This window comes from Trachypithecus francoisi, unplaced genomic scaffold (genome assembly GCF_009764315.1).
Source record: "Trachypithecus francoisi isolate TF-2019V2 unplaced genomic scaffold, Tfra_2.0 Lachesis_group5, whole genome shotgun sequence".
Taxonomy (NCBI): domain Eukaryota; kingdom Metazoa; phylum Chordata; class Mammalia; order Primates; family Cercopithecidae; genus Trachypithecus; species Trachypithecus francoisi.
Genome location: NW_022681470.1, coordinates 17329289 through 17353399, shown reverse-complemented (window position 1 = coordinate 17353399; position 24111 = coordinate 17329289). Strand labels below are relative to the sequence as shown.

At 44.1% G+C, this 24111-nt stretch overlaps 2 protein-coding genes across 2 annotated transcripts in view; one reads left to right on the top strand and one right to left on the bottom strand.

Annotated features, from left to right (window-relative positions):
* The window catches only part of TRIM67 (tripartite motif containing 67), a 54249-nt gene that overhangs the window by 2226 nt on the left and 27912 nt on the right, over positions 1–24111 (top strand). The gene's annotated exons all lie outside the window — the stretch shown is intronic.
* LOC117074982 lies at positions 19624–22168 on the bottom strand. The gene is given in 4 exon segments (XM_033196949.1): positions 19624–19753; positions 19755–19828; positions 20673–20774; positions 22118–22168. Coding segments are annotated over 4 exon segments (357 nt in total).

The window sequence follows — 24111 nt, the reverse complement described above, 5'->3', positions numbered from 1 at the left end:
AGTGGATAGAGGCCAGGGAAGCTGCTAAATATTCTACAGTGCACAAGAAAACTCCCCAAAACAATTATCCAGCCCCAAATGTCTAAAGTGCTCTGGAGAGAAATCCTGCTCTATATTTACACAGACCTGTATGCAAATCTTAGGACTTGCAACTTACTAGTTGTATGAGTCTAGGCACAACTTAAAACCCATTGGAAAAAATATCAAACTTAGACAATTGTGGTAAGGATTAAGTATAATACTGTATGTTGAGCCTCTAGCACAGCACCTTAAATATAATTGATAAATAACATTAAATGTTACTGCTGATTTGTATAGTCCTAATACTTAAAACCAGTGAATTTGCAGAAAGCTACAGGGCAGTAGCAAAGAGTGCTCATTTGGCCTCATTGACTTGGTTAGCTGGAGAAAACATGAGCTGGCAACTTTTGGTAGTGTTTATGCTGAGTCCTAAAATAGCTTTGAGCTGAATCAGAATGGTTGCCTTGAATTAGTTATCATTCATATGACATTTTGTTGCATATTGCTTCACAGTAATTGCAGCTATCTTGCTTATTTCATCTTTTAAGTGAATAAACATCACTTTACAAATAAATAAATTACTCGCAAAAAGGGCTGTGACCAATTACCAAGGCAAGAAGTACAGATGCCATATCTCACATTCAGATTTCACAAACTGCTAAATCTTCACCACTTAGAGAGCCAAAACTAATTCTGAGTGTTGCCACTCAGATGTTCAGAATTAGTGAAGAGTGGAAACCAAAGAGAATTGAGGTGAGAATTTGCAATTATAAGAGAAATTAAGTGTCTTACATGGAAAAGTGAGTTGGATAATGAGCTACGGTTTAAAGAACTAAGGTTGTACAGGAAAAATTATTGGTCATCCCTTGCTTGATGTCAACAACAGTTTTATAAAATTTTTATCCTCAGCCAGCAATGCAAAGTTATGAGGAAATCTGGGAAGCACATGTGATATCTGCCCCCTACAGTGGGCAGTGTAAACTGTGGGAATATGACCATGCAGGATCTCAATTTTATAACATCCTCCTAAATCCAGAAGAAACACTATGAGATGCTTTTGTGAACACCCGTTTTCAAGAATGAATAGAAATGCTGCTGTTCTTCTTCAGCAAATACTGTTGATTTCTACAGAAAGGAAAAGTACTGAGTGCTTATTATGAGCATTTCACCTGGGGGCTGGCAATTAAAAGAAATGATAAATGGGAGAGCCTTGGTCAAACACTGGTGGTCTTGCTTTGTGGCTGGACATCTAGACCAGCATGTACGCTGCGAGGGTGGCTACTTTTGAAAGACAAACTAGAACACTTCATTAAGACTCCGACTGTTGGCAATTTAAGTTTTACAGTAAAACATAAAGTCTCTGGATTTTGTTGTTGTTGTTGTTGTTGTTATCTAAAAATCTCAGAATCTTGACAAAGCCTCATTGCATCACTAGAACTAGAATTGGGACAGCAACATTTCTCTAATATTCCTGTGATTAAAGAAGCCGTCATCAAAGCCTTGCTTTAATTTTTCTCTGGCATTACTGCAGCTTGCCTTCTGATTAGTGATTCTTAAGTACAGACATATATATGTGACACTGAAATCTATTTTAAAACAAAATTGATAATCACCTTTTAAAAGCAGTGTAAAAAACTTTAGGTCTTGGCTAAACACATTTCTGTATGAATTTCTTGGGAAAGGATTAACTGTTTCAAAGAGCCTCTGATGTGAAGATGGGATAGGGAAGGGTAACTGTACAGGAGAGCTTTTGGTTTTTTGCTTCTTGATTATGAAAATCTGTTTTTCCTGAAGCTGGAGAAAAGGGTTACTGTGTACCACAGCTCTTTCCTACTGTGACATGCCACAGAATGTCAGCATCTATAACTCCTAACTCAGGGAGAACTCTGACCAGCTGGGTACAGGTGACCAGCTCTGAATTAAACTGGGTAGGAGTTGATTCCTAAGTTGGGGTTAGAGAATAATTCTTTTTCTTTATAGATAAGCTCTTCTTCTGGAGTTCTTTGAGAGCCATGGTAAATAGAAAGAGCCTTAAAAGAAAATCTCACTGATACTCCAGGAGTACTATTCCCACTGAGTCAGCACCTCACAAAAGCAAGGGAGAGGGTGTGGCCTGGAAAACTCAAGAAAGACAGGACTTTTTATCACTCGAATGTCTTTTTTTTTTTTTTTTAAGAGATGGGGTCTTACTACATTGCCCAGGCTGGTCTCCAACTCCTAGCCTTAAGTGATCTTCCTGCCTTGCCTTCCCGAAGTGCTAGAATTACAGGTGTGGACCACTGCACCCAGCCAACTCCCACATCTTAAAGCTCTGCCAAAAGGCAGGTGGCTTCTCAGCCTGCTGTCTTACCTTATTTTGTAAAAAGGGTATGTTAGGCTTTAAAGGCTGAGAGGAAGCATCTCTACTATTAAAAAGGATAACACATACATGACAAAGAACATGTAGTTATAGTTGCACTATGATATCAGGTAAAAATATTTTAATATTTGTAATTTTTTTTTTTAATATTTTGAGACAGAGTCTCTCTCTGTTGCCCAGACTGGAGTGCAGTGTTGTGATCATAGCTCACTGTAGCCTCAACTTCCTGGGCTCAAGTGATCCTCCCACCTCAGCCTCCCAAGTGGCTGGGACTGCAGGCACACCCCACCACCATGCCTGGCTAATTTTAAAATTTTTTGTACAAATGAGGTCTTGCTCTGTTGGCCAGGCTGGTCTCGATCAAACTCCTGGTCTTAAGCGATCCTCCCACCTTGGCCTCCCAAAAGCCTGGGATCACACCTGTAGGCGAGAGTGACTGCACCTGACCAAGGTACATCATTTCTGACGGCTGCCTGCCATTTCATCACAGGCTTTTATATTTTATTTCATCAACACCTTAGTACTGAACTTTGGGTTGTTTTCTTTCTTTTGCTGTTACAAACATTTTGTGTGCTAAATCTATGCCTTCACTCTTAATTATTTCCTCAGGTTACATTTCTAGATATGGAATTGCTACGTCAAAGGATACCTGACTTTAAGATATCTAATGTTTCCAAATTACAAAGGTAATTTGTAGATTACCTTTGTAGATGACACCTACTTAATAACAAAATTATGTAAACAATTAAAAATTCACATGAATAGGCACCACAGGGAGAAATTATATGGTGGATTTGTCTTCTTTCTCATAATTATTATTTGCTATTTTCATTACATTATTGTTAGAACTATTTTTAAAAAGCAGATGACATGTTATTTTCATGTTTTTAACTACTAGTTAGGGATCTTCCCTCAACAATTGATTCAACATGTACAGATATTCCTCACTATGACCTCTTGGATTTTAAGGTCCCTGAAAAGGCAAGGCCTTGGGGGCCCACCTAAGGCATTTTCAGGTGGGGTTGGGTGGGCCAAAAGAGTTAGGTAGGGAGAAGTGTTCGGTAAAACCCTGCCGGGGGGCCTGAAGTCTACAACTCTATGACTGATGACTGTACACTTGCTGCCAACTTTAAGCAGAGTGTTTGGAGTCCAAACTGAAAATAGTCCGCCAGGGCTCTCAGAGCATGTGGCATGGAAATATGCTCATTCTCATTCTGAATGGAAGCCCTAGATTTTTTTTTTGTTTTTAATTTTTGTTCGTTGAGACAAAGTCTTGCTCTATTACCCAGGGTGGAGTGCAATGGCGCTATCTCAGCTCACTGCAACCTCCGCCTCCTGGGTTTGAGCAATTCTGCCTCAGCCTCCCAAGTAGCTGCAATTACAGGCATTCACCACCACACCCAGCTAATTTTTTGTATTTTACAAATTTTGACAGGGTTTCGCCATGTTGGCCAGGCTGGTCTTGAACCCCTGACCTCAAGTGATCCGTCTGCCTTGGCCTCCCAAACTCTTGGGATTACAGGTGTGAGCCACTGGGCCCAACCTTTGACAATTTTTTTTTTTTTTTTTTTTTGAGACAATGTTTCTGCTCTTGTTGGCCAGACTAGAGTTCAGTGGTGCACCATGTCAGCTCACTACAACCTCTGACTCCCGGGTTCAAGCAATTCTCCTGCCTCAGCCTCCAAGTAGCTGGAATTACAGGCATGCACCTCGACACCTGGCCAATTTTTGTAGAGACAGGGTTTGGCCATGTTGGTCAGGCTGGTCTTGATCTCCTGACCCCAGGTGATCCACCAACCTCGGCCTCCCAAAGTGCTGGGATTACAGGCATGCGACACCACAGCTGCCCTGAGGCCTAAATTTTTGAGAAGTTGAATCTTTTACCAACTCTGAAGTTCTGGGAAAAGTGCCTAGGCTGGCTTCTCTCCTGTCTGCCCCAGACTGGCTAAGAACCAATGGCAAATCTGCTCAGAGCCCTGGGGAGATGAGCTGACTCCCCTAACTAGAGGCTGCAGCACTTTACACCATCTGTGCCAACATCACCACTGTCTTCAAGCCACCTTGGCTGTAGCCCTACCCTATGCTTAGATTTAATTCCAAGTAGGTTGGTAATTCAGGAACAACTATTAGAAAGAACCCTTATGTTACTCCTTTAAAATGTTTTTTCTTTCTTTCTTTCTTTCTTTCTTTCTTTCTTTCTTTCTTTCTTTCCTTTTCTTTCTTTCTCTCTCTCTCTCTCTTCTTTCTCTTTCTCTTTCTTTCTTTCTTTCTTTCTTTCTCTCTCTCTCTCTCTTTCTTTCTTTCTTTCTTCCTTCCTTTCTTTCTTTTTTTAATGGAGTTTCACTCTTGTTGCCCAGGCTGGAGTGCAATGGTGCAATGTCAGCTCACTGCAACCGCCACCTCCTGGGTTCAAGAGATTCTCCTGCTTCAGCCTCCCAAGTAGCTGGGGTTACAGGCATGTACCACCACGCCCAGCTAATTTTTTATTTTTAATAGAGACAGGGTTTGACCTCAGGTGATCTGCCCACCTCTGCCTCCCAAAATGCTGGAATTACAGGTGTGAGCCACCGCACCCAGGCTTTTTTTCTTTTTAATATGCTTTCCTTGTCACACACATCTAGGAAACAAAAAATGGGTTTGAGAAAAGAAGGCAAGAATCCACAAACTTGAATTGCTTTATCTGCTCTTTGAAGACTATTTATATAGAGAAATATAAGAGTTTAAAAGTTGAAGACAACCTCAAAGGCTGTGAATGAACAATCCTCCTGTCACTATTCATGAATATATTTCATGTTTGCTATGGTGGTCACTGTGTCGTTAAGGTATTGTTATATTTTTAGCCTGCAATGGAAGGGCTTTTATGCAGTAGACATTCGTGGTGATGGAGCTTACATGTGGAAGTCAACAATATAGAGTGTTCTAGATGGGAGAAATCTCTTAATTCCTGAAACAGATGAGGGAAAGGGTCAGCAAACTGTGGCCCACTCCCTGTTTTTGTAAATAAAGTTTTATTGAAACACAGCCACACTTATTTATTTACTGTTGCCAACGGTGGCTTTTGGCCATATTTGTTTTTGGAAGAGTTGAGTGGTTGCAACAGAGATGCTGTGGTCTGTAAAAACTGAAAGTACTTACTATCTGGCCCTTAATAGAAAATAATTTGCTGACCTCTAGATTGCAACCTTGTTACTCAAAGTGTGGTCCTCCACCCTGCAACATCAACATCACCTGGGAGCTCATTAAAAATGTAGAATTTTGAACTCAAACAGTCCTGCTGACTCAGGATTTGTATTTTAGCAAGATTCTAGGTGATTTGCATGTACATTAAAATTTGAAATGCCCTAATGGGACTGCTTTTAGCGCTCCAGGGTGCTAGGCCCATGACTTTCACTGCAAGTCATCTGAGAAGTGGATGTGTCTCCTCTAGGGGGTCTGAGAGCTTTGAACTAGAGTCTTATTTCATTACCCTGGGCACCAGTCGGGATCTTTAGGTTACACAAACTCTGGGTACCAGGAAACTATATGGTGCTCAAAGACAACTTGGCCCAGAGATGGGCAGGCATCTCTAAGGGGTGGGAAGTGTCTGCAAATCTGTATGAGTCCTCCTGAGTTAGAGCAGAGGGGCCTGAGGAGAAAGAAATTCTGGAGAAATGCTTTCTGCTGTTTTCCTGGGATTGAAAAGAAACTTACTCAGCTGTTTGTACCTTGGGTTTCATATTAATTTGTGTCTTAGCTTTCTCTAAAGCAGCAAAGAGAATGCTTTATCCACTCTTTAGCCATTTTGGGTTGGGTGGCTGCCCAGGTAGTGGTGGAGGTTATGACAATCACAACCAGGGGACGTCAGGAACAGCAGAGAATCCAGACAGACATTGGGAGGGACTTTGGCAAATTCCTTCCTCCCAGTTTGGAATTTCCTTTTGCAAAGTTCTTGATGGGAAACTGAGGGTTTTTAAATGTTTATTTTCTAGGGTCTGCTGTTTTCGAACAGCGATTATAAGTTATAACCTCCTCATTTTGCAGATGAGGAAACTTGAGAAGGGCCTTGCTAAACTTGTACAGGAAATTGTGAAATAATTTTGCAAAAAGCAAGTCTGGGCATGGTGGTTCATGCCTGTGATCTCAGCACTTTGGAAGGCAGAGGTGGGCAAATTGCTTGAGGCCAAGAGTTTGAGACTAGACTAGCCAACAAAGAGAGACTGCTTCTCTATAAAAAATAAAAACATTAGCCAAGCATGGTGACACGTGCCTGCAGTCCCAGCTACTCAGGAGGCTGAGGCAGAGGGAATGCTTGAGCCCAGGCTGTGGTGTGCTATGATTGCACCACTGCACTCCAGCCTGGACAACAGAGCAAGACCCCAACTGTGAAAATAAACAAGCAAACAAACAAACAAACAAACAAAAATGGCTCCCTTTATTGCTCCTCACTGTACATTTTGAATAACTGTAAAAACGCAACAGAACGCTCTATGTATATTTGAAGAAAAACAGATGCCTATGGCATCAGCTGAAGAGTAATTATGCATAGAAGAAATAAAGCGTTAGCTGACAGCTATTTTTAAAAGCAGGGGAAACAGAGATGGAGCACCACCTCTCATTCAACTGGAATGGGGCAGCAGGAAAAGGGAATCGAAGGTGGGGATGGGATGGGGGAACTTCAGTGTCCTCTTTGGGACAAATAAGGCAAGAGTTTGGGGGCTATAAGGGGCGTGAGAAATCACTAGCACTCGCTCTCTATTTACATGTGGCTACAGTGGCTACAGAAGAGAGATGTGGTGTGGAGGAGAGAGAGGGTGCGAAAGGATTCACAAGGACAGGGCAAAGTGATCTGAGTTCTGGGAACCGGGAGTATGGATGAAGCCTCAGTGACAGACGTATCAGACAGGATGTGGACACCTGCCAGCACTCACTCCAGAAGGAGAGGCTGAGCCTTAGTCACATGACATCTAAAAAAATCTGTCCAGACGGTGCATAGTTGTAAAAAATTAGGTCAAGGTTGTGTTAGGAAATTTAGACACACACTTGTACTTACTCAATCTCCCAATCCTTACAGTTTGATTCTGGGTAATACCTATAAAATCAGGAAACCAATGAACTATGAATACTCAGAAACAACAAGCCTCCTCAAGTGAAGAAATGAGACTTTCCCTTACTCAATAAATTATTTGTTGCATTATGGTTAGCTTTACCTATCAGCTGAGCTATGCACCCACAATTAAAAGCCATCTCTAGCACTTACTATAACGTAAATACTGATGCTGTCTCTTGACCATTATATCCTTTTTCTGAGCTGATGCTGCTAATGATTATTTCTCCTTCAATTCACCTAATTCCTCATTCAGTCAATGAAGACATCTCGAATGCCTATATATCGTATCAGACACAGTTCTAAACACTGAGGCCACTGATGGAATTTTCTTTCCTCAAAGAGCATAAATCTAGTCACAAGAGAAAGAAAATTAACAAGTAAATGAATAAATAAATAAGCTGGATAGGGATAAATACCAAGATGGCAGTAAAAACAATGTGATAAAAAATTCTTAGGCAGGGCCAGACACAGTGTCCCATGTCTATAATCCTAACAATTTGGGAGGCTGAGGCAGGAGGATTGCTTGAGGCCAGGAGTTCAAAACCAGCCAGGGTAACATAAGGAGACCTTGTCTGTATTTTAAAATACCAATAATACTTAGGCAGACCTCTTTGACAGGAAAGTTGAAAAATAATCACTGAGGAGAATGTATTCAAGCTCAGACTTGAAGATTGGATGGGAAAGAACCAGGCTTGCATGGTTCTGAAGGTAGCACATGTCACGGGGAAGACAAGAGCTAAGAACCAGGAGCAGGTGATGCCTGGTGTGTTTAAATGACAGAAATGGGCCAGTGTGCTTGGGGCATAATGAAATAGATGGATAAGGGGCAGAAGCAGAGAGTTAGGCAGAGAGGCAAGAGGGTGCAGGGCCTGGCAGGCCACGCGGAACAGCTTGAATTTAATAGTAAGTGCTATGGGTAACCACCAGAAGGCTTTAAGCTGCAGTGTGATGTTTCTTTTCTAAAAGAGCACTCTGACTGTGGTTTGGAAAATGGATAGTAGGGGGACAAGAGTGGAGGCAGGATGTGTAATTAGAAGTTGTTGCAGCAGTTTGGGCTATAAATATGGGAACTTGAATTAGGAGAGAGGCAGCAGAAATGGAGAGAGGCTTATGCATTCATATCCTGCTGGAGGTTCTCTGAGCTTTTTGGACTTTTGGTTTGGTGTCTTCTATTATTTTTGGAAAATTTTTATCTACTATATCTTCAGAAACTTCTCCTACTCTGTATTCTCTCTCTCTTTCTCTTTGTCATCCTTCCAGAATTCCAGTAACGGGTATATTAGATTGCTTGCTTTTGTCGCACAGTTCTCGGATGATCTGTTCTTTTTTCTTTTCTCTTATTTTCTTTTTTTTTTTTTCTATTTAGAGACAGTGTGTCATTGTGTTTCCCAGGCTGGAGCGCAGTGACACAATCACAGTTCACTGCAGCCTTGAACTCCTAGGTTCAAATAATCCTCCTGCCTCAGCCTTCCAGGTAGCTAGGACTACAGGCACATGCCATCATGCCCAGTTAATTTGTAAATTTTTTTCCTTCTTTTTGTAGAGGTTGCATGTTGCTATGTTGCCCAGGCTGGTCTCGAACTCCTGGCCTCAAATGCCTCCCACATCTGCCTCCCAAAGTGTTGGAATTATAGGCATAAGCCACAATGTCCAGCCTTTTATTTTACTTTTAGTCTTTTTCTTTAATCACTCTTTTTGTTTCTTTGTGTTGCAGTTTGGGTAACTTCTATTGACTCCCATTTCACTGGTTACTTTTTAGGTTGTGGCAAGTCTACTGATGAGCCCCCCTCCCTCTCCCTTCTCCGTCTCCACTCTGCATCTTCTCAGTTGTCCCACCCTTTCCCCAACAGTCAGGCCCCTCTAATGCTATGGGCCTGTGTCTCTTTTCTCTATCTTACCCAGGAAGAAAGAGTTTTTTTCATTTCCCTTCCCTCAGCTACTAGAGGTCCTTGCTGCGCTCTGGGAGGTTGTTTTTCTTTCTTTTTAAGTTACGCTTTCTTGAAATGTATAAACCCTTGCAACCTGCCTTATGCCCTTTTTGAAATTAATAGATGCATCAATAAACAAATAAGTAGTCTACTTGAATACAACCAAAGAGAGCTAGGATCCTCTGGAAAGTCTCATTAAGATAGTCCCCTAGTTGTGAGCAGTGCTGCGCTGTTGGAAAAACGGAATGCTGTTTGGAAATGTTTGGATCAAGAAACAGAGATCTTCTGGGTCCTTCAGCCATGCTACTGCTCCCTGCCAGTCCCGCACAATAGAGAGAACTTTTCCTGGTGCAGACAGTGTGGCCATTCATCATATTTCACAATTCATGTGAATGTCACCACACACCATCAGCTTGCTGGGAGGGTGTGAGTTTTACCTCTCACATTGGTTTCCTTCATTGAACTATCTGCAGGTATCAGTGATGACTGTTTGTCCTGCACACAGTCCTATCTGCACAGCAGGGTTCTACACCTGTAACCTACTGGGAATATGAAGAGGTACAGAAGGGGACATCAGGGCACACCAAAGGCAAGAAGACCCTGCTGGGGGATCTCAGGAAGTGTGAGGGTCTGAGTTTTTAGCCTACTTACAAGCCAACAAATTAATCTGCCAGAGTTTCGTGGGTGCAGTCAGAAGACATTAGACTCCTAATTCAGAGATGGAGAACGGTTTATTACTCACAGCAACAGCAGGAGCCAGAACATCCACATGTTGGGCCAGTTCCCATAAGGGATGTGAAGAGGCTAGATCATGACACTGCACACGCAGCAGGCTGCATTACAGGAGAGGAGCCTTGAGCTTAGCGAACCTCAGTCTTTTTGCAAAGGGCAGTAAACAGCAGCCCGTTGCTCCCAAGGGAGATGCCATCTCTATCTTCCAAGGCTGTCCTCCTCCTTAGAAACATGGCCCAGAACAAAGAGCAGTCAGTGCCTCACTTGCAAGACGTGGAGAAACACCAGAAACCCATGGAAAATTATCTTCCACCAGGAGAATTAAGTCAAAATTCAAATAGATCCTTGAGTGATTCCTGCCATTTGGGCTTCATGTGCATTGTGGGTAACTTCCTGAGGCTCCTCTGGTTTGCAAAAATATCTTCTTTCAATTGGGGGCACAGGTCTCAGGGCATCTGGGCAAAGCAAGGAGGACCTGTTGTCATCTGTCAGGCTTCTTGCACCTTTGGGGTTTGCTGGGTGTCATGGCATGATGGAATGTGGGACTCAGGTAAAGTTTCCCAGTTAAAATTGTTCAATTAAAGTGGCTTTCATTCCTGAGTCCATCTGTGTCTCTTCTAGCATGTGAAGGAGAAATGTCATCTCGTGGCTTTCCATATTATCCAGTCAAAATAATCCATTGGTTAAGCGTTCTTTGAGTGCCTTCTGTAATCCATGACCTGTGCTGCAGACACACATAAAACAGGCCACAAGACAGCTCACAGGTGATCATTGTACAACCAATCTGATGTATATACATCTGATATGAAAAGTGGAATAAGTGCCCTCCTTGTAGTGTGAATAAATAGATGGGGAAAGAGTGAAGAGAAGGCAGTGAATTTCCCTTGGAGATTAGGAAGGGGAAAAGGGAAAGAGTGGTAAGTGGGGAGACTGAAAATAAGATGATGCTTGAGCTGGGGTCGTGGATGGTGAGTAGGTTCATTAGTCAGGAAAGAAAGAAAAACTTAGTGTACATCATTGCATGAGGTGTTAAAGAAGATGTTTAAAATATAGTTCTTGTTCAAACAGCCAATTGATTATCTGCTGGTAGAGTGCCAGGGATTCATCCATATTTACATAAAGCAGAGGAACATTGACGAATATGATGCCAAGTCTGATAAAAATGAAGGAACTCAAACTACCAGTCCTTTGAGTATCTGAGCTAACATAATGGATCTGGAGACAATGGGGGAAAAGGATGGGATAAATATATTCAGAAGCCACATTTAAGGGGATAGCTAGCTTGACAGGCAAAGAAGGATTAAACTTTAGCCTCATTTAAATTTCAGTGAAGAAGAGGAATAGCCAAGCTATAATCTTTTCGAAGTTTCTTGTAAATTTCAGTCATTTTACCCTGTTTGCCAATAAAATCTAGCAAAAAAAACCCAAAACTTTCAAACATCTCAATTTGCTCAGCTAAGTTAAGGGGTTAGAGATGGGGAGAGAGGGATAAAAACAAAAGAAGTGAGGAAACCGTAACATAAGAGATTCCCAGGAGGAAAAGGGCAGTGATATGAACTTAATTTAAAAGAAGGTTATTTTTGGCCATTTAAATGGACAGGAGGGCTCATCTCACCACTTATGCACAAGAAATCAAGAACAACGCCAGAGCACAAATAATTGGTGCTAAAATTTGTGGAACCAGCCGTAGGTATGAATGAGCATGGAGCAGAGAGTAGAGAGATGGCCGTTGAGTTGGGTTTCAAAGGATTGGAAGGATGGGGTAGGGGGTGCTAATTTGATGATAGAGAGAAAGCTCTAAGACAAATTCTCATCAGACACCTATTGTCACAGAACTAATTCTATTGTTGTTATAAGAGACCAGAGCTGGCTTGATGCTAAAGAAGCAGTTTGGTTACCAGGCGATGAGAACCTCCCCTGGCTTGGCTCAGCAAATGGTCATGATACATTGGCAAAGTCAGGAGTCTGGTCATGGGGCTTCATGCATCAGACATCCCATTCCAGGCTTGTTCTTGGTGCTATCAGAGCATGAGCCTATTACTCTCTGGTCTCTAGCCTTTATTCATGGAAGTGTGACTTGCTGTGCCCAATTATACTTTTCTGCCAAATGGGATATTCTTAGAGTCTCCATGGGCATTTTTACTAATAACTCCAGACAGCTTTAAAAAATAAAATCCCATCATGATTAGACTTTTACACCCATCAATGTGTCTTGCAGCTAACAGAAACTTACAGGATCTCTTTCAAAACCAACTTTATGCATCATATGCATAAATAACACTATATTTTGAACACTTTGAGAACAAGGACTGTGTCTTATTTATCTTTGTAATCCCAGTACCCATCAGAGCATCTGATACCCAGTCAAGCACAAGAAACATCTATTTAATAAATGAATAGACCTTAACACTAAAGTGTATTCTAATATCCATGCCATAAATTATGATTTTGGATCAGTCCCTATTAACTATTTGTTGAATCACAGAATAGAATGATTCATAAAGGAAGGGTCATTCCTGGGGACAGTATGGAAAAGGAGAAGAGGAGGAATTACGCATTTTCTGTGGCCCCATATTGAAAAGAGCCATCCACGCTCATTAGCATGGCTCTCCCCTCCCTCCTTATGTGTGGTAATCATGTGAGAAACAGTCAGCTGAGCTCGTGACATGAAAAAAGCTAGCTGGGAAATGTTGGTGTGACTTTTCCCAGATGTTAGCACTGCTTCAACTTTTGAGAGAACACACTGAGTGTAAGTTTACTAGACTGACATTACTAAAATCATTGGTGCTATAGAGGCAGGAGAATACGGGGAATAAAAAAGCTAGTTGCAAGGCAACAGTCCTAAAACTCTTCCGCTTGCCATGAACTGACGGCATATTAAATGAGATAATACATTTGAAGGAATTGACAGTGTACACCACATATGCGTGTTCAGTAAAAGAAAGCCACTCTTATCATCACAATTATTATTGAGCCCCAAGGCTGAGAATGCTGTGAAAGGAGGGAATTGCTTTCCTGTCCAAGGCTGGGCACAAAACAACCTTAGTCAACCTTGGGGTAGGGCTAAGAAGCAGCATTTAACCTAATTGAGCTCACTGACCCTTTGGCAAGGCCACTTCCCCTCCCCGCACTGAATGGGTGCCTAGAAAGGTCTATTCTGGGATTGCCTGGACCAGCTTTCTGCTCTATCATTGGCTGATATAATGGAAAGATGGTTGGAATTTAAATAAAAAGATCTGGGTTCCATTTGGAATTATACATCTTTGGATATGTTTCTTAACCACTCTCAGCCAGTTTCCTTACACACAAAATGCTGGCGTAAGGATGAAGTCAGATGAGGTTAGGAAAAGTTTCCTATTACACCTTTGGGGCACTCAGTTTATTCCTGAAAATATGAGAAATTTGGCCTGCTTCTCCTGTGTCCAAGGGAGCCCAACACCCACTTCTTATGATGTGGAGAAAGCGTATATACAATATGATTTTTTGTGAATATATATGTAAGGATATGTGTTAGAAGGTAAAGCTGTACATAATACATTTTTTGTTAAGGCTGCCATCACAAATTACCACAAGCTGGGTAGGTTAAAACAACAGAAATTTCTTGTCTCACAGATCTGGAGGCTGGAAGTCTAAAATCAAGGTGTTGGCAGGGCCATGTTCCCTCTGAAGGCACTGGGAAGGACCTGCCCCAGGCTTCTGTCCCAGCTTCTGGTGGCTCCTTGGCTTGTGGCAGCAGAAGTCTAATCTCACATGGCCTTCTCCCTGTGTGCATGCATGTCTGCGTTCAAATGTCTCTTCTTTGTAAGGACACCAGTCATAATGGATTAGAACCCATTCTACTCCAGTGTGACCCCCACCTTAACTATTTACATCTGTAATGGCCCTATTTGCAAGCAAGGTCACATCTGAGGTCCGGTTAGGGGCTAAGATTTCAACATGTGACTTTTTGTGGGACACAGTTCAGCCTATAACACACAAAAACCTTAATTAGTTGGTTAATGTTACAGTGGTCATTAACCCATTTATGCCCGAGGTTGCAATTTTTTGAATTTTTGCAATCAGACCTTGGCAATGACCTTGAACAGTAGGATATGAATAACTCTCATAAGCTTAGCATTCCAATAATGCAACACTAGACATAAATGGGTTTGGGTGCAACAACAAAACAAGAACAGAGCTGGCAATTGAAAGAAAATTGAAAGTTACTAACTCAGGTAGGTTAAGTCCATTGTTTCCTCATACTCTGAAAATATTCAGCCAGATTGTGCTCCTCTGAAGCTAGCAGAGAAGTGGGGAATTTTCTATTCCAGGTGTGAGTTGGGGAGAAGGAAGGTTTAAGTAGGGGAGAGGCAATGTGGTGCTGATTAGAGGGCACTGGGGAGGATCCCATGATTCCCTCAGCTGTTTTTTGCAGACTGGGCAAAGAGTAGGAGAAGTGATGGAGGAGAGATGGCAGGTTTCAAAGGGAGTCTTTTCATCCTCCCAACTTTCTCCTGTGCCTTTGTGACAGCCACCAAAAGTAAGTATATTGAAAATATGACCCATCCAGGGTTATAACGAGAAGTGTTATCATTGCAGCAGAACATTGCCCTAATGCTTAAATGTCCTGAGGTGTTTGAGGGAAAGAGCTTTGCTTTCCACTGAACAATCTATCTTAGAGATCATCCTATGTGTCAACGAATGTAGAAATACATTGGCATTTTAATGGGTGCTGAGTATTCAGTTATGTGGATATTGCATCATTTATATTAATCACTATTCCTGAACATTTAGGCGGTTCATAAATTTTAAATATTTTTTTAAATGTAGTGACCATTCTTGTATATACATCTTTGCATGCTTATCCTATGATCTCTTCAAGATAAAGTTCTATAAAAACATTCTCTAATTAGAAAAAACACTCTATGGATTGGTTTCTTACCTCTCTGTAAATATATGAACCCAGGATCCTGTCTTTAAGAACAATTTCATTCTTATCTCCCTCCCAGCGTGCTAGTCTCCCTCTCCTGCACCCTCCTCTCAGATACTGTTCTACCCTAAGTCATATCTGGATGCTCCTGCCAAATCTATTGCATTGAAGATGGCAGCCTGGAGTGTGGAGGAAGGGGCTGATGGTGGAGGAGGAGTTGGATGAATCAAGGGAAGGAAGAAAAAAGTCACATGTGTTAGTATGCTATTTATTTTTAATTGCCACAACTTAGAGGTAGGCAATAAATTCTCTAACATATGCACTCTGTAGGAGAGTGAAAACTGGCCCCAGAGCACAGGGCTAGTAAGTAAAGCCAAGGTCTGTCTGAATGTAGAGGCCATTTTTGCTAGATTTTTATCATTTGTTGAAATGTTTTCTGCTGTCCCTCTGGGAGTTATACTTCTCGTCCCATCACTCTAAGGCTGGGCCCTGTAACTTGCTTGGGTCAATGAAATGTGAGTGGGATGGATAGTGCCACCTCTCAGAAGAAGGTTTTTTTGTTTGTTTGTTTGTTTGTTTGTTTGAGATGGAGTCTTGCTCTGTCGCCAGGCTAGGGTGCAGTGGTGCGATCCTGGCTCACTGCAACCTCTGCCTCCCAGGTTCATGCAATTCTCCTGCCTTAGCCTCCTGAGTAGCTGGGACTACAGGCATGTACCACCATGTCCAGCTAATTTTTGTATTTTTAGTAGAGATGGGGTTTCACCATGTTGGCCAGGATAGTCTCGATGTCTTGACCTCATGATCCGCCCTCTTCGGCCTCCCACAGTGCTGGGATTACAGGCGTGAGCCACCGCGCCCAGCCAGGAGAAGGCTTAAGAGCCAGCGTGTGTTTGGGCTGTAGCTCCTTTTCTTCTGCTATGAATCTACTATGCCTCAAATGAGAAGCTCCTTCAGCCTGAATCCTGAAATGCAGAGGATGGGAAATAGAGCTGCAGGTGACCTGCAATGGGCACTCAGTGTCAGCAAGAAGTAAATGTTTGTGGTTGGAAGCTTCCAAGTTGAGGGGTGCTGTTTGTTACTGCAGTGTCACTAGCTTAAGCTGTCTGATACAACCATGCTCTCTCCATTTCACACTCTTGCCTCTCTCTTCTGAGCCTTCCCCTGGTCATTAGCCAAAATGTTTCTATCCTTTCCTTTGGTCACAGAAAAATGAGGAAAAAAAACTTTAAAAATCTAGCAATGTCCTCTACTAGGTCCACATTTAGACTTATTTTTAGTCTTGATGTTTTTGGTGGCTTTTTCCCATGATTCCCTCAGCTGTAGAGAGGTAGACATTCCCACCATACATACAACTCCTGGAATAGGGCACACTATCCAGAGTGAATAAACACCGTTTCATTGACAACCTGCTTTTCCTTTGAAATTCTTTTCTCTATTCTGAATCTTTTTTCTGGATAGTTTTATTTGGCTTAAAATCTATTTCTTCTGCTATAATTCAGAATGGTAGAAACATAAGCCTAGCTCTTCTGGAGCCTGTTTTAAAGGGATGGTTTGATATATTTAGCTTACTTCCCGAGCATGTTCTCTTCATATCTTCACATGGCTGGTGACAAATGAGGGCCTTGCTCTAGTAGGTTACCCCAAAGTGTAAGAAGTGAAATCATGTGACTGCTCTAATATAATATTTCGTATCAGGTGCAAAGCTAAAGTAGAGCTCTGGTCCTTGCTTCTGACCCTTGGTTCATTTTAGAAACTTCTCTGTCGTGTTGTCCAATTAAAAAGTAACTAATTCACTTATTCAACAAATATTTATGGGACATACACTGGTAGCCCATGCAAAGATTAAACAGGCAAAGTCTCATCTCCCAAGACGGCACAATTTAGTGAAGGAAGAAGTAAATATTCTCAGCTGTCCAGGAGGATAAGCTGGGAGGATCACTTGAGGCCAGGAGTTTTAAATGAGCCTGGGAAACACGAGACCCTGTCCTAAAAAACAAACAAAAAATAGTAAATACACGATGGCAGTAGAATGGAAAGAGATCCACATCTTGTTGGTGCAAGGGCCCAGAAAAAGGACTTCTCAATAGCACTTGAAGGGGGAGGTCGCACAATCTGGCATAAGGGAGGGACACTTGAGCTGAGATTTGGATGACCGTGGGGCACCAGTGCAGCAACAGGAAAGGGCACGTCCGGCAGATGAATGGCGAGGGCACAGGCACACAGGCACACAGCAGCTTGGCAGGTCGTGTGAAGGTGGCTTGCGTCTTGAGGGTGGGTACCAGCTCTGCCTCTGCCTGCCCACTTCAACTGACAAGCCCAAGTCCAAGGGGAGGCATGGATTGCCCAATGACTCTGGGGCTGGCTCGTGAGCTTTTGAAAGTCATTTGGCACTCACTGGCCGCCTTGTCAGAGGAAGAAGCCCCCGTGTGCCTGCGGATATAGCTAATGACCAGAAGTCCGTTTCTGGCAGTACTGCCCATCAGTCCCGCCTCTTTTTATTTTGACTTCAGCGTTATGTTCTAGTTAAGAAAATTTGGTTGGTGGCTCTGACATATCAATCCTGCCAGCTTAAAATCCACTGTTGACAAACTAGGCTGCTCCTCCCTGCAAGCCTCAGGGCAGAAGCTCGTGGGAAGTCCTAAGCAGTCAGGATTTTGGGAGTCAGAGTCTGAAGCTGAGTTGTGGAAGGGAAAAAGAACAGACCTCTGATCATCACCATCTCCACAAGCATGGACTATACCAAGGCTCAGCATGAATCACTAATTATAGCATAGCTGTCTTTGCGTTTGTTGGGCATCCTAACCATTAAATCAACTAGAGTCCTTCACTGAGAGCAAAGGAATCCGACTCTGGCTAACTTGAATCAAAGGGAATTTATCAGAAAAACAGGCCAAGCAGAGTGGCTCACACCTGTAATCTCAACGCTTTGGGAGGTTGAGGCAAGAGGATCACTTGAAGCCAGGAATTTGAGACCAACCTGGGCAACACACCAAACCTCATCTCTACAAAACGTAAAGATATTAAAATATAAAAATTACTCGGGCATGGTGGCACGTGCCCAACATCTTAGCTACCTGGGAGGCTGAGGCGGGGAGGATCACTTGAGCCCAGGTGTTTAAGGCTGCAGTGCTTCCTGATGGCACCACTGCACTCCAGACTAGACAACAAAGTAAGACCCCCATCTCTCCCTTCCTACAAAAAACAAAAAAAATTGCTTTTTTCTTAAGTACTCACAGAATCAATAGGAACTTTGAGAGCCAGGTTTGAAACTGTAACAACAGGGAGCACATAGATAGCATTGAGTATGTGCCAGGTGCATTTTACATTTATTAAGTCACCTAATCCTCATTATAACTCTGTTAGGTACCTACTGCTATTACCCGCCTTTTACATTTGAGGAAAATGGGGGCAGGGAGAGTAAGTGACTCACCTAATGTCACAGAGTCAGTGAGCTGGGATTCAAACCTAGGCATTCTGGCTCCAAAGTCTTCCCCAAGTTTGAAGAAGCAGCATGTACAGGAATACTCTAATAGCAGGGGTCTGCTCAAGGAACTATGGAACAAACACCCATCTCTCCAGGTCTCTTTGTCTCTTTGTTCAATTTTGAATTCCAAGGAGTTGTCATCCTGCTGGCCTAGAATAGGGTGTTAACGAATCCACTGAAAACTGAAAAGGAATGTTTTTAAAAAGAGACTTTTTTCCAACCAGCAGTTTGCCAACCAGGGAGACTCAGTCTTCAGTATAAAACCAAGGCACGTCTGCCAGAACAAAGAGAAGGGCTATCTTGCATAGAAAAAGTTTCTGCTTAGATTCTAATTCCAGTTCCCACTGCATCTGAAGGATGCAAGCTTGTTCAGTTCTGATTTGCTGATGTTAAAGTTGACCACAGGTCACATTTCATTGGTCAGTTTCAGGTGGCAGAATGAGGACTTCAGCAGCAGCTGATTCTGGCAGTGTGAGCAGGAACAGACAGCTAAGAAGGCCCCAGCATTGAGCTACTGTTTGGCTTGCACAGGGCATGTATGTAACCTGCAATAGGCAAATGGCTTTCAGCACCACTCAAATTCAGACCCGGGTAGCCCCTCAGCATCCATCTCGAAGGGCTGGCTTTCTCAGGGTTCACACAGGAATGTGCCTACCCCTTGTCAGAAGGCAGTGGTACCAGAGTCCTAATTCCAGCCCCACCAGGCTGTACTCAGTGGAGAAAAGGCAACTTCTCAAAGCAAAACTGGGATACTGTTATGGAGGATAATGGAAGGTCAACGGCAGGAAAACAATGGTCCCTGCAGCTGTTGGGGAAGCTCTTTCTGGGGTTCTCATTCTACCCAGAACCACCATGAGTAGAGTGCCAGTCCCTGAACCCAGGACCCTCCATGCACGCCATCATTACACCTTGAGGCAGGTCTTTGGGGTGTGTATCATTACCCCAATTCACAGGTGAAGACACAAAATCTCATAGAGGGCAAGAAACTAGGTCACGTAAAATTAGGGTTTGAATTCAGGGCCCAACCCTGAAGCCCAGCACTCAGGGTTGCTGGATAAACACCCAGCAGTGCTCCTGAATGGGTGGCCGGCAGGTCGGGGAGGGTTAGCTTATTCTGCTCGCTGGGCCTAGGCAAGTGTGGAGCTGAGCTGGTGCCCGGACTTCCAGAGAGCAGGGCACCTCGGTCACCATCTGCTGGCACCTAAATCCGAGTTGCTGGCTCCATGGAAAATGTGCCAGCCTGTACTCCACGGCATCCATTCCCACACCTTCCACCCTTCTCAGGATTCCCAGAGCCTTTATCTGAAAACTCCCCGTGAGAAAGGAGTCTCCCCTCACCCCTGGACCAGCTCTCCCTTCCACCCTCCTACACTGGAGGGATCTGAGAAAAGAAAAGAAAGGAAAGTAAGAAGGGGGAATGGCTCTTGTTTTCCTCATCTGAAGTGGGGAAGAACTTAACACAGCCCAAACAAGTGGAACCCAGGAGCTCCCAACACAGCGGAACCCCCAGGAAGTCTGTGTTCCGGCCCCCACTGCAGGACCAGGGAGTGAGCTGGGATGAACAGGCAGTGAGGGGAGGCCACATCAAGAGGGAGAAGTGGGATCCCTAGTAGGAGACATAGAGGATGCCTTGGGCTGCAGCGCTGGGACCTTTGCCTAGGGGAGCCCAGATGCGTCCTGCCCTTTTACAGCTCCCCAGAGCACACGGCACGAAATCAGTGAATTCAGAAGACACGGTTGAGTGGCCGTTCTGCACAGGCTCTGTACTACGGACACAAAGATGATTGAACAGCTCACTCTGGAGGTCCTGATCTAGTGAGGGACACAGTCAAGTAGATGAGTGACTAAGACCTCAGACAGATGGTGGCGAGGGCCACAGTCGGAGGTAAGCGAGAGGTGACGGCAGAACAGAGAAGACGGACCACACGAGTTCATGGAGTCTGAGGGAAGACTTCATGGAAAAGGAGGATTTGAGCTGGATGTGGGCAAGCTGAGCTAGAACTGGAGATGGCTGTGATAAATGGCGGTGACAGCTGGGACAAGGGCGCATAACTAGGGGAGAAGAGAAGGAGGCGGGGGTCTTCTGGAAGGTAGGTGCTTGGGTAGCCGATTATCCCAGGGAAAGAGAAGGGGATGGTCCCCGTGAGCAGAACTCACTTCCCTCCTGATAGGCGGCTGGCAGACGCTTGTTGAATGAATGCATCGGTGAATGGATGAAAGGCTTGACAGCCAGGCTGAGGTGCTCCCACTTTGTTCTGCGTGAATCACAGCAGTGGAGACCTTGAGCCCAAAAGGCCAGAAGGAGAGACAAGAATATGTTCTGGCAAAAACAGGATTTCTTCCTGAAGAAGGAGCGCACATCTAGTCGGAACAGGACAGATTGGGCCTGCTCTGGATTCCTGGTTTCAGCAGCGCATCTGTGGACCTCCTTTTAGTCCCTCTGTATTCGTTTGCTAGGGTTGCCAGAACAAAGCACCACAAACTGGGTGGCTTAGAGCAACAGAAATATATCATCTCACAGTTCTGGAAGCCAAAAGACTGAAATCAAGGTGTCGGCAGGGCTGTGCTGCCCCTGAAGGCTCTGGAAAGGACCTGCTCCGGCCTCTCTCAGCTCCTCATAGATCCTTGGCAGCAGAACTCCAATCTTCACGTGGTGTTTTCTCTCGCACATGTCTGTCTCTACGTCCAAATCTCCCCTCTTCATAAGGACACCAGTCCTGTCAGATTAGAGCCCACCCTAATGACCTCATTCTAACTGAATCATCTCTTCAAGTCCAGTCACATTCTGACATGCTGGGGGTTAGGACTTCAACGTCTAAATTTTGGGGGACACAATTCTGTCCATGGCCCTTCCCCTGAGGTTGATCCAGGGTACAGACTTGCATTAAGCAGTATCTCCAATCATGTGAAAATGCCAGGCAGCCTTCCCCAGCCCAGCACTCTAGAGGCCTAAGATGAAAGCTTGGATGATGGGAAGGTGCTTCTCAGGTTGTCTGGGCAGCTTTCATCATTCTGCTGGAGGAAGGAGACGGCTTTACCCGCACATCCCACAACATCCACAGCTGCCTCACCAGCGAGGCTAATGAGGATGCCCATCTCACAAGCATATGGTTCTCGACCAGGAGATCAATCTAAGTCTAAAAACAGAAAGCTGAAAGCTTCCTAGGCAAATGGTGTGACCAGGAAGTCACAGCTGTTGGTTGTTGGATCCCTCTTAATATTTTACCTGGCAAGACAGCATTTAAGAAGATGAAGGAAAATAGCCACATTTGAGCAACAATGGGGAAGAAAGAAGATGCAGGGAAAAGACCTGCCTCCATTGGCCCCGGGTTCCCCAAGTGGGGAGTAGGATTTCAGGATAAAAGGATAAGGAGGTCACCTGCCTAGCAGAGGAGTGTGCCTCAGTGGTATCCGTGCCTCCCTCAGGAGATGCTCAGAAATCAATTTCTCTGCTTACCCAGGAGCCTCTGCCTTTTAATTTTTTAAAAAATGAGTCCTTTACATTTTTCATTTATTTCTACTGTTCTGCCAACAGATGAGGGCATTTTTAACTTATTAGGCATTATTATCAGCCACAAATTAAAAAAAAAAACAATACCTTAGCACTGAAGGGCAGATAAAAAGGTGAGAGTAATCCCCTGTGGTCCATTTCACAACCTCCTTCGTGCCCAATGATGGTGTGAAATTCTCAGTGAAGCTTTGGCTCCTGTTTTAACACACGCCCCATCTCTACTGTCTCTCAAGTGGTGTGTCAAACTGCAGGAGGCAGGGTAGGAAAGGCGGGCAGAAGGAAGCCAAGTGGCTGGGTAGCCAGAGGGATAGTGGGCATACTCTCTGACCCACGCCAGGCACAGAGGAGCTGCTGTAGTGCTTCTGGAGAGAGACCCAGGCAGGCAGATGCTTGGTTAGGCTGTGGGAAAAGAAAGTAGCTCAGCACTCCAGAGGCCTAGGATGAAAGCTTGGCTGATGCGAAGTGACAGGAGTGTATCTATGGGATCTCCCTTCCTAGAGAAAAGCAAGTCCTGTTCTTTTGTGTTCTCTCCCAGAGGAGAGCTGCCTGCACGTCCCTGCCCTGCCAATCCATGTTTGCTTCCCACGCTCTCCCACTCTCACAGAGACATCTTTGTGAGAGCGTGATCTATGGCTGTGTCCACATAATCCCTTCCACCCCTCAATCACATTGGAACCAGTGTTACATGGTGCCATATTGCTATTCAAGGCAGTCTTGGCTGCTTCTGCCTCCCCCAGACACCCTGCTCTGTGTGGGACAGGAGCAGGAGGAGGCGGTGGTCAGTGTCTTATCCTCCCTCCATGTGTCCCCTGCAGTGCAGGGACAAAGCCCAGACTGATGGCAACTTTGCTTTATCAACATTCGCAAAGTGGCTGTGGAGGCTTCCTACACAGCTGCACATTTGAAATCCTAATGAACTGGAGAGTGGGGCTTGGATCTGATGAAACTGTCATTGGCAGACAGGCAACCCTGCCTGAGCACACAGAATGCCAGGGATAGGGGTCCCCCGGAGAATAAAGATGCAGCTGGAAGATGGCAAACGGTCTCAGTCCAGCAGCCCTGCCTCTGAGGGATTTTAATGGGAACCTAGGTTTTGTCCTCCTTCCATGTTGGTTGAATATCCAAAGGGCAGTGTAATGGAGTGCAAAGAGCATCGGCTTTGGATTCAGAAAAATCTGGGTTTGAGCCCTGGCTGTACCACTTACTAGCTGTGTCACTTTGAGCAAATTACTTCCCCTCTCTGAACCTGTCTGCTCTTCTGTAAAATGGTGTTAATATGGCACCTCCTTGATAGGTTATGAGGAATCAACTAAATTCGGCATGTAAAGAGCTCAGCACTTAGTAAGCTGTCGATTGTTATTGTGATTGCTATTAATGGGAAGTCACCAGTTGCTATTGATCCTGTCCCACCACAGGAGAGGAGAGGCCATCAAGTCCAGGTTGTGACTGGGTTCGGGCAGTCAGAGCTTTGCCCTGTGGCACAAAAATGACATTGTTCTCCATAAGATACACTTTTCTGGCCTCAGCAGGTGGATCTGTGTCTGGTGGATATTGGTTCTCTGGGTGGATCTTACCCTGAAAACTGTCTCATGGGCCCAGCAGAAAGCTGACAATCCAGGTAGAAAGAGACCCTCAGTCAGCCACCAATTAGAGTGGGTCCTGTGTACTAGCCTCCGGGCTCTGAGCTGGGGATGCAACACTGGATAAATCCGACATGATCTCTTTGAGTCCACAGTCCTCTGAGCAGCAGACGTTGAACAGTTCTGTGACCACATGTGAAATGAGGTTTTTAAAAAACATAAATTTAATTGCCAGTCATAGCAGGCTCAATGATGGACTCCAAGGACGACGTCCATATCTTTATCCCTGGAACCCATGAATGTTACCTTATGTGGTGAAAAGGCTTTGCAAATGTGACAAATGTGATGAAGTTAAGCATCTTGAGATGGAGAGGTTATCCTGCTTTATCCTCAGCTGGCTCCAATGTCAACACAAAGGTCCTTGTAAGAGGGAGACAGGAGGATCAGAGTTAATCATAAGAGGTGAGGATGGAAGCAAGATGTCTTAATCTTCAGGATGCT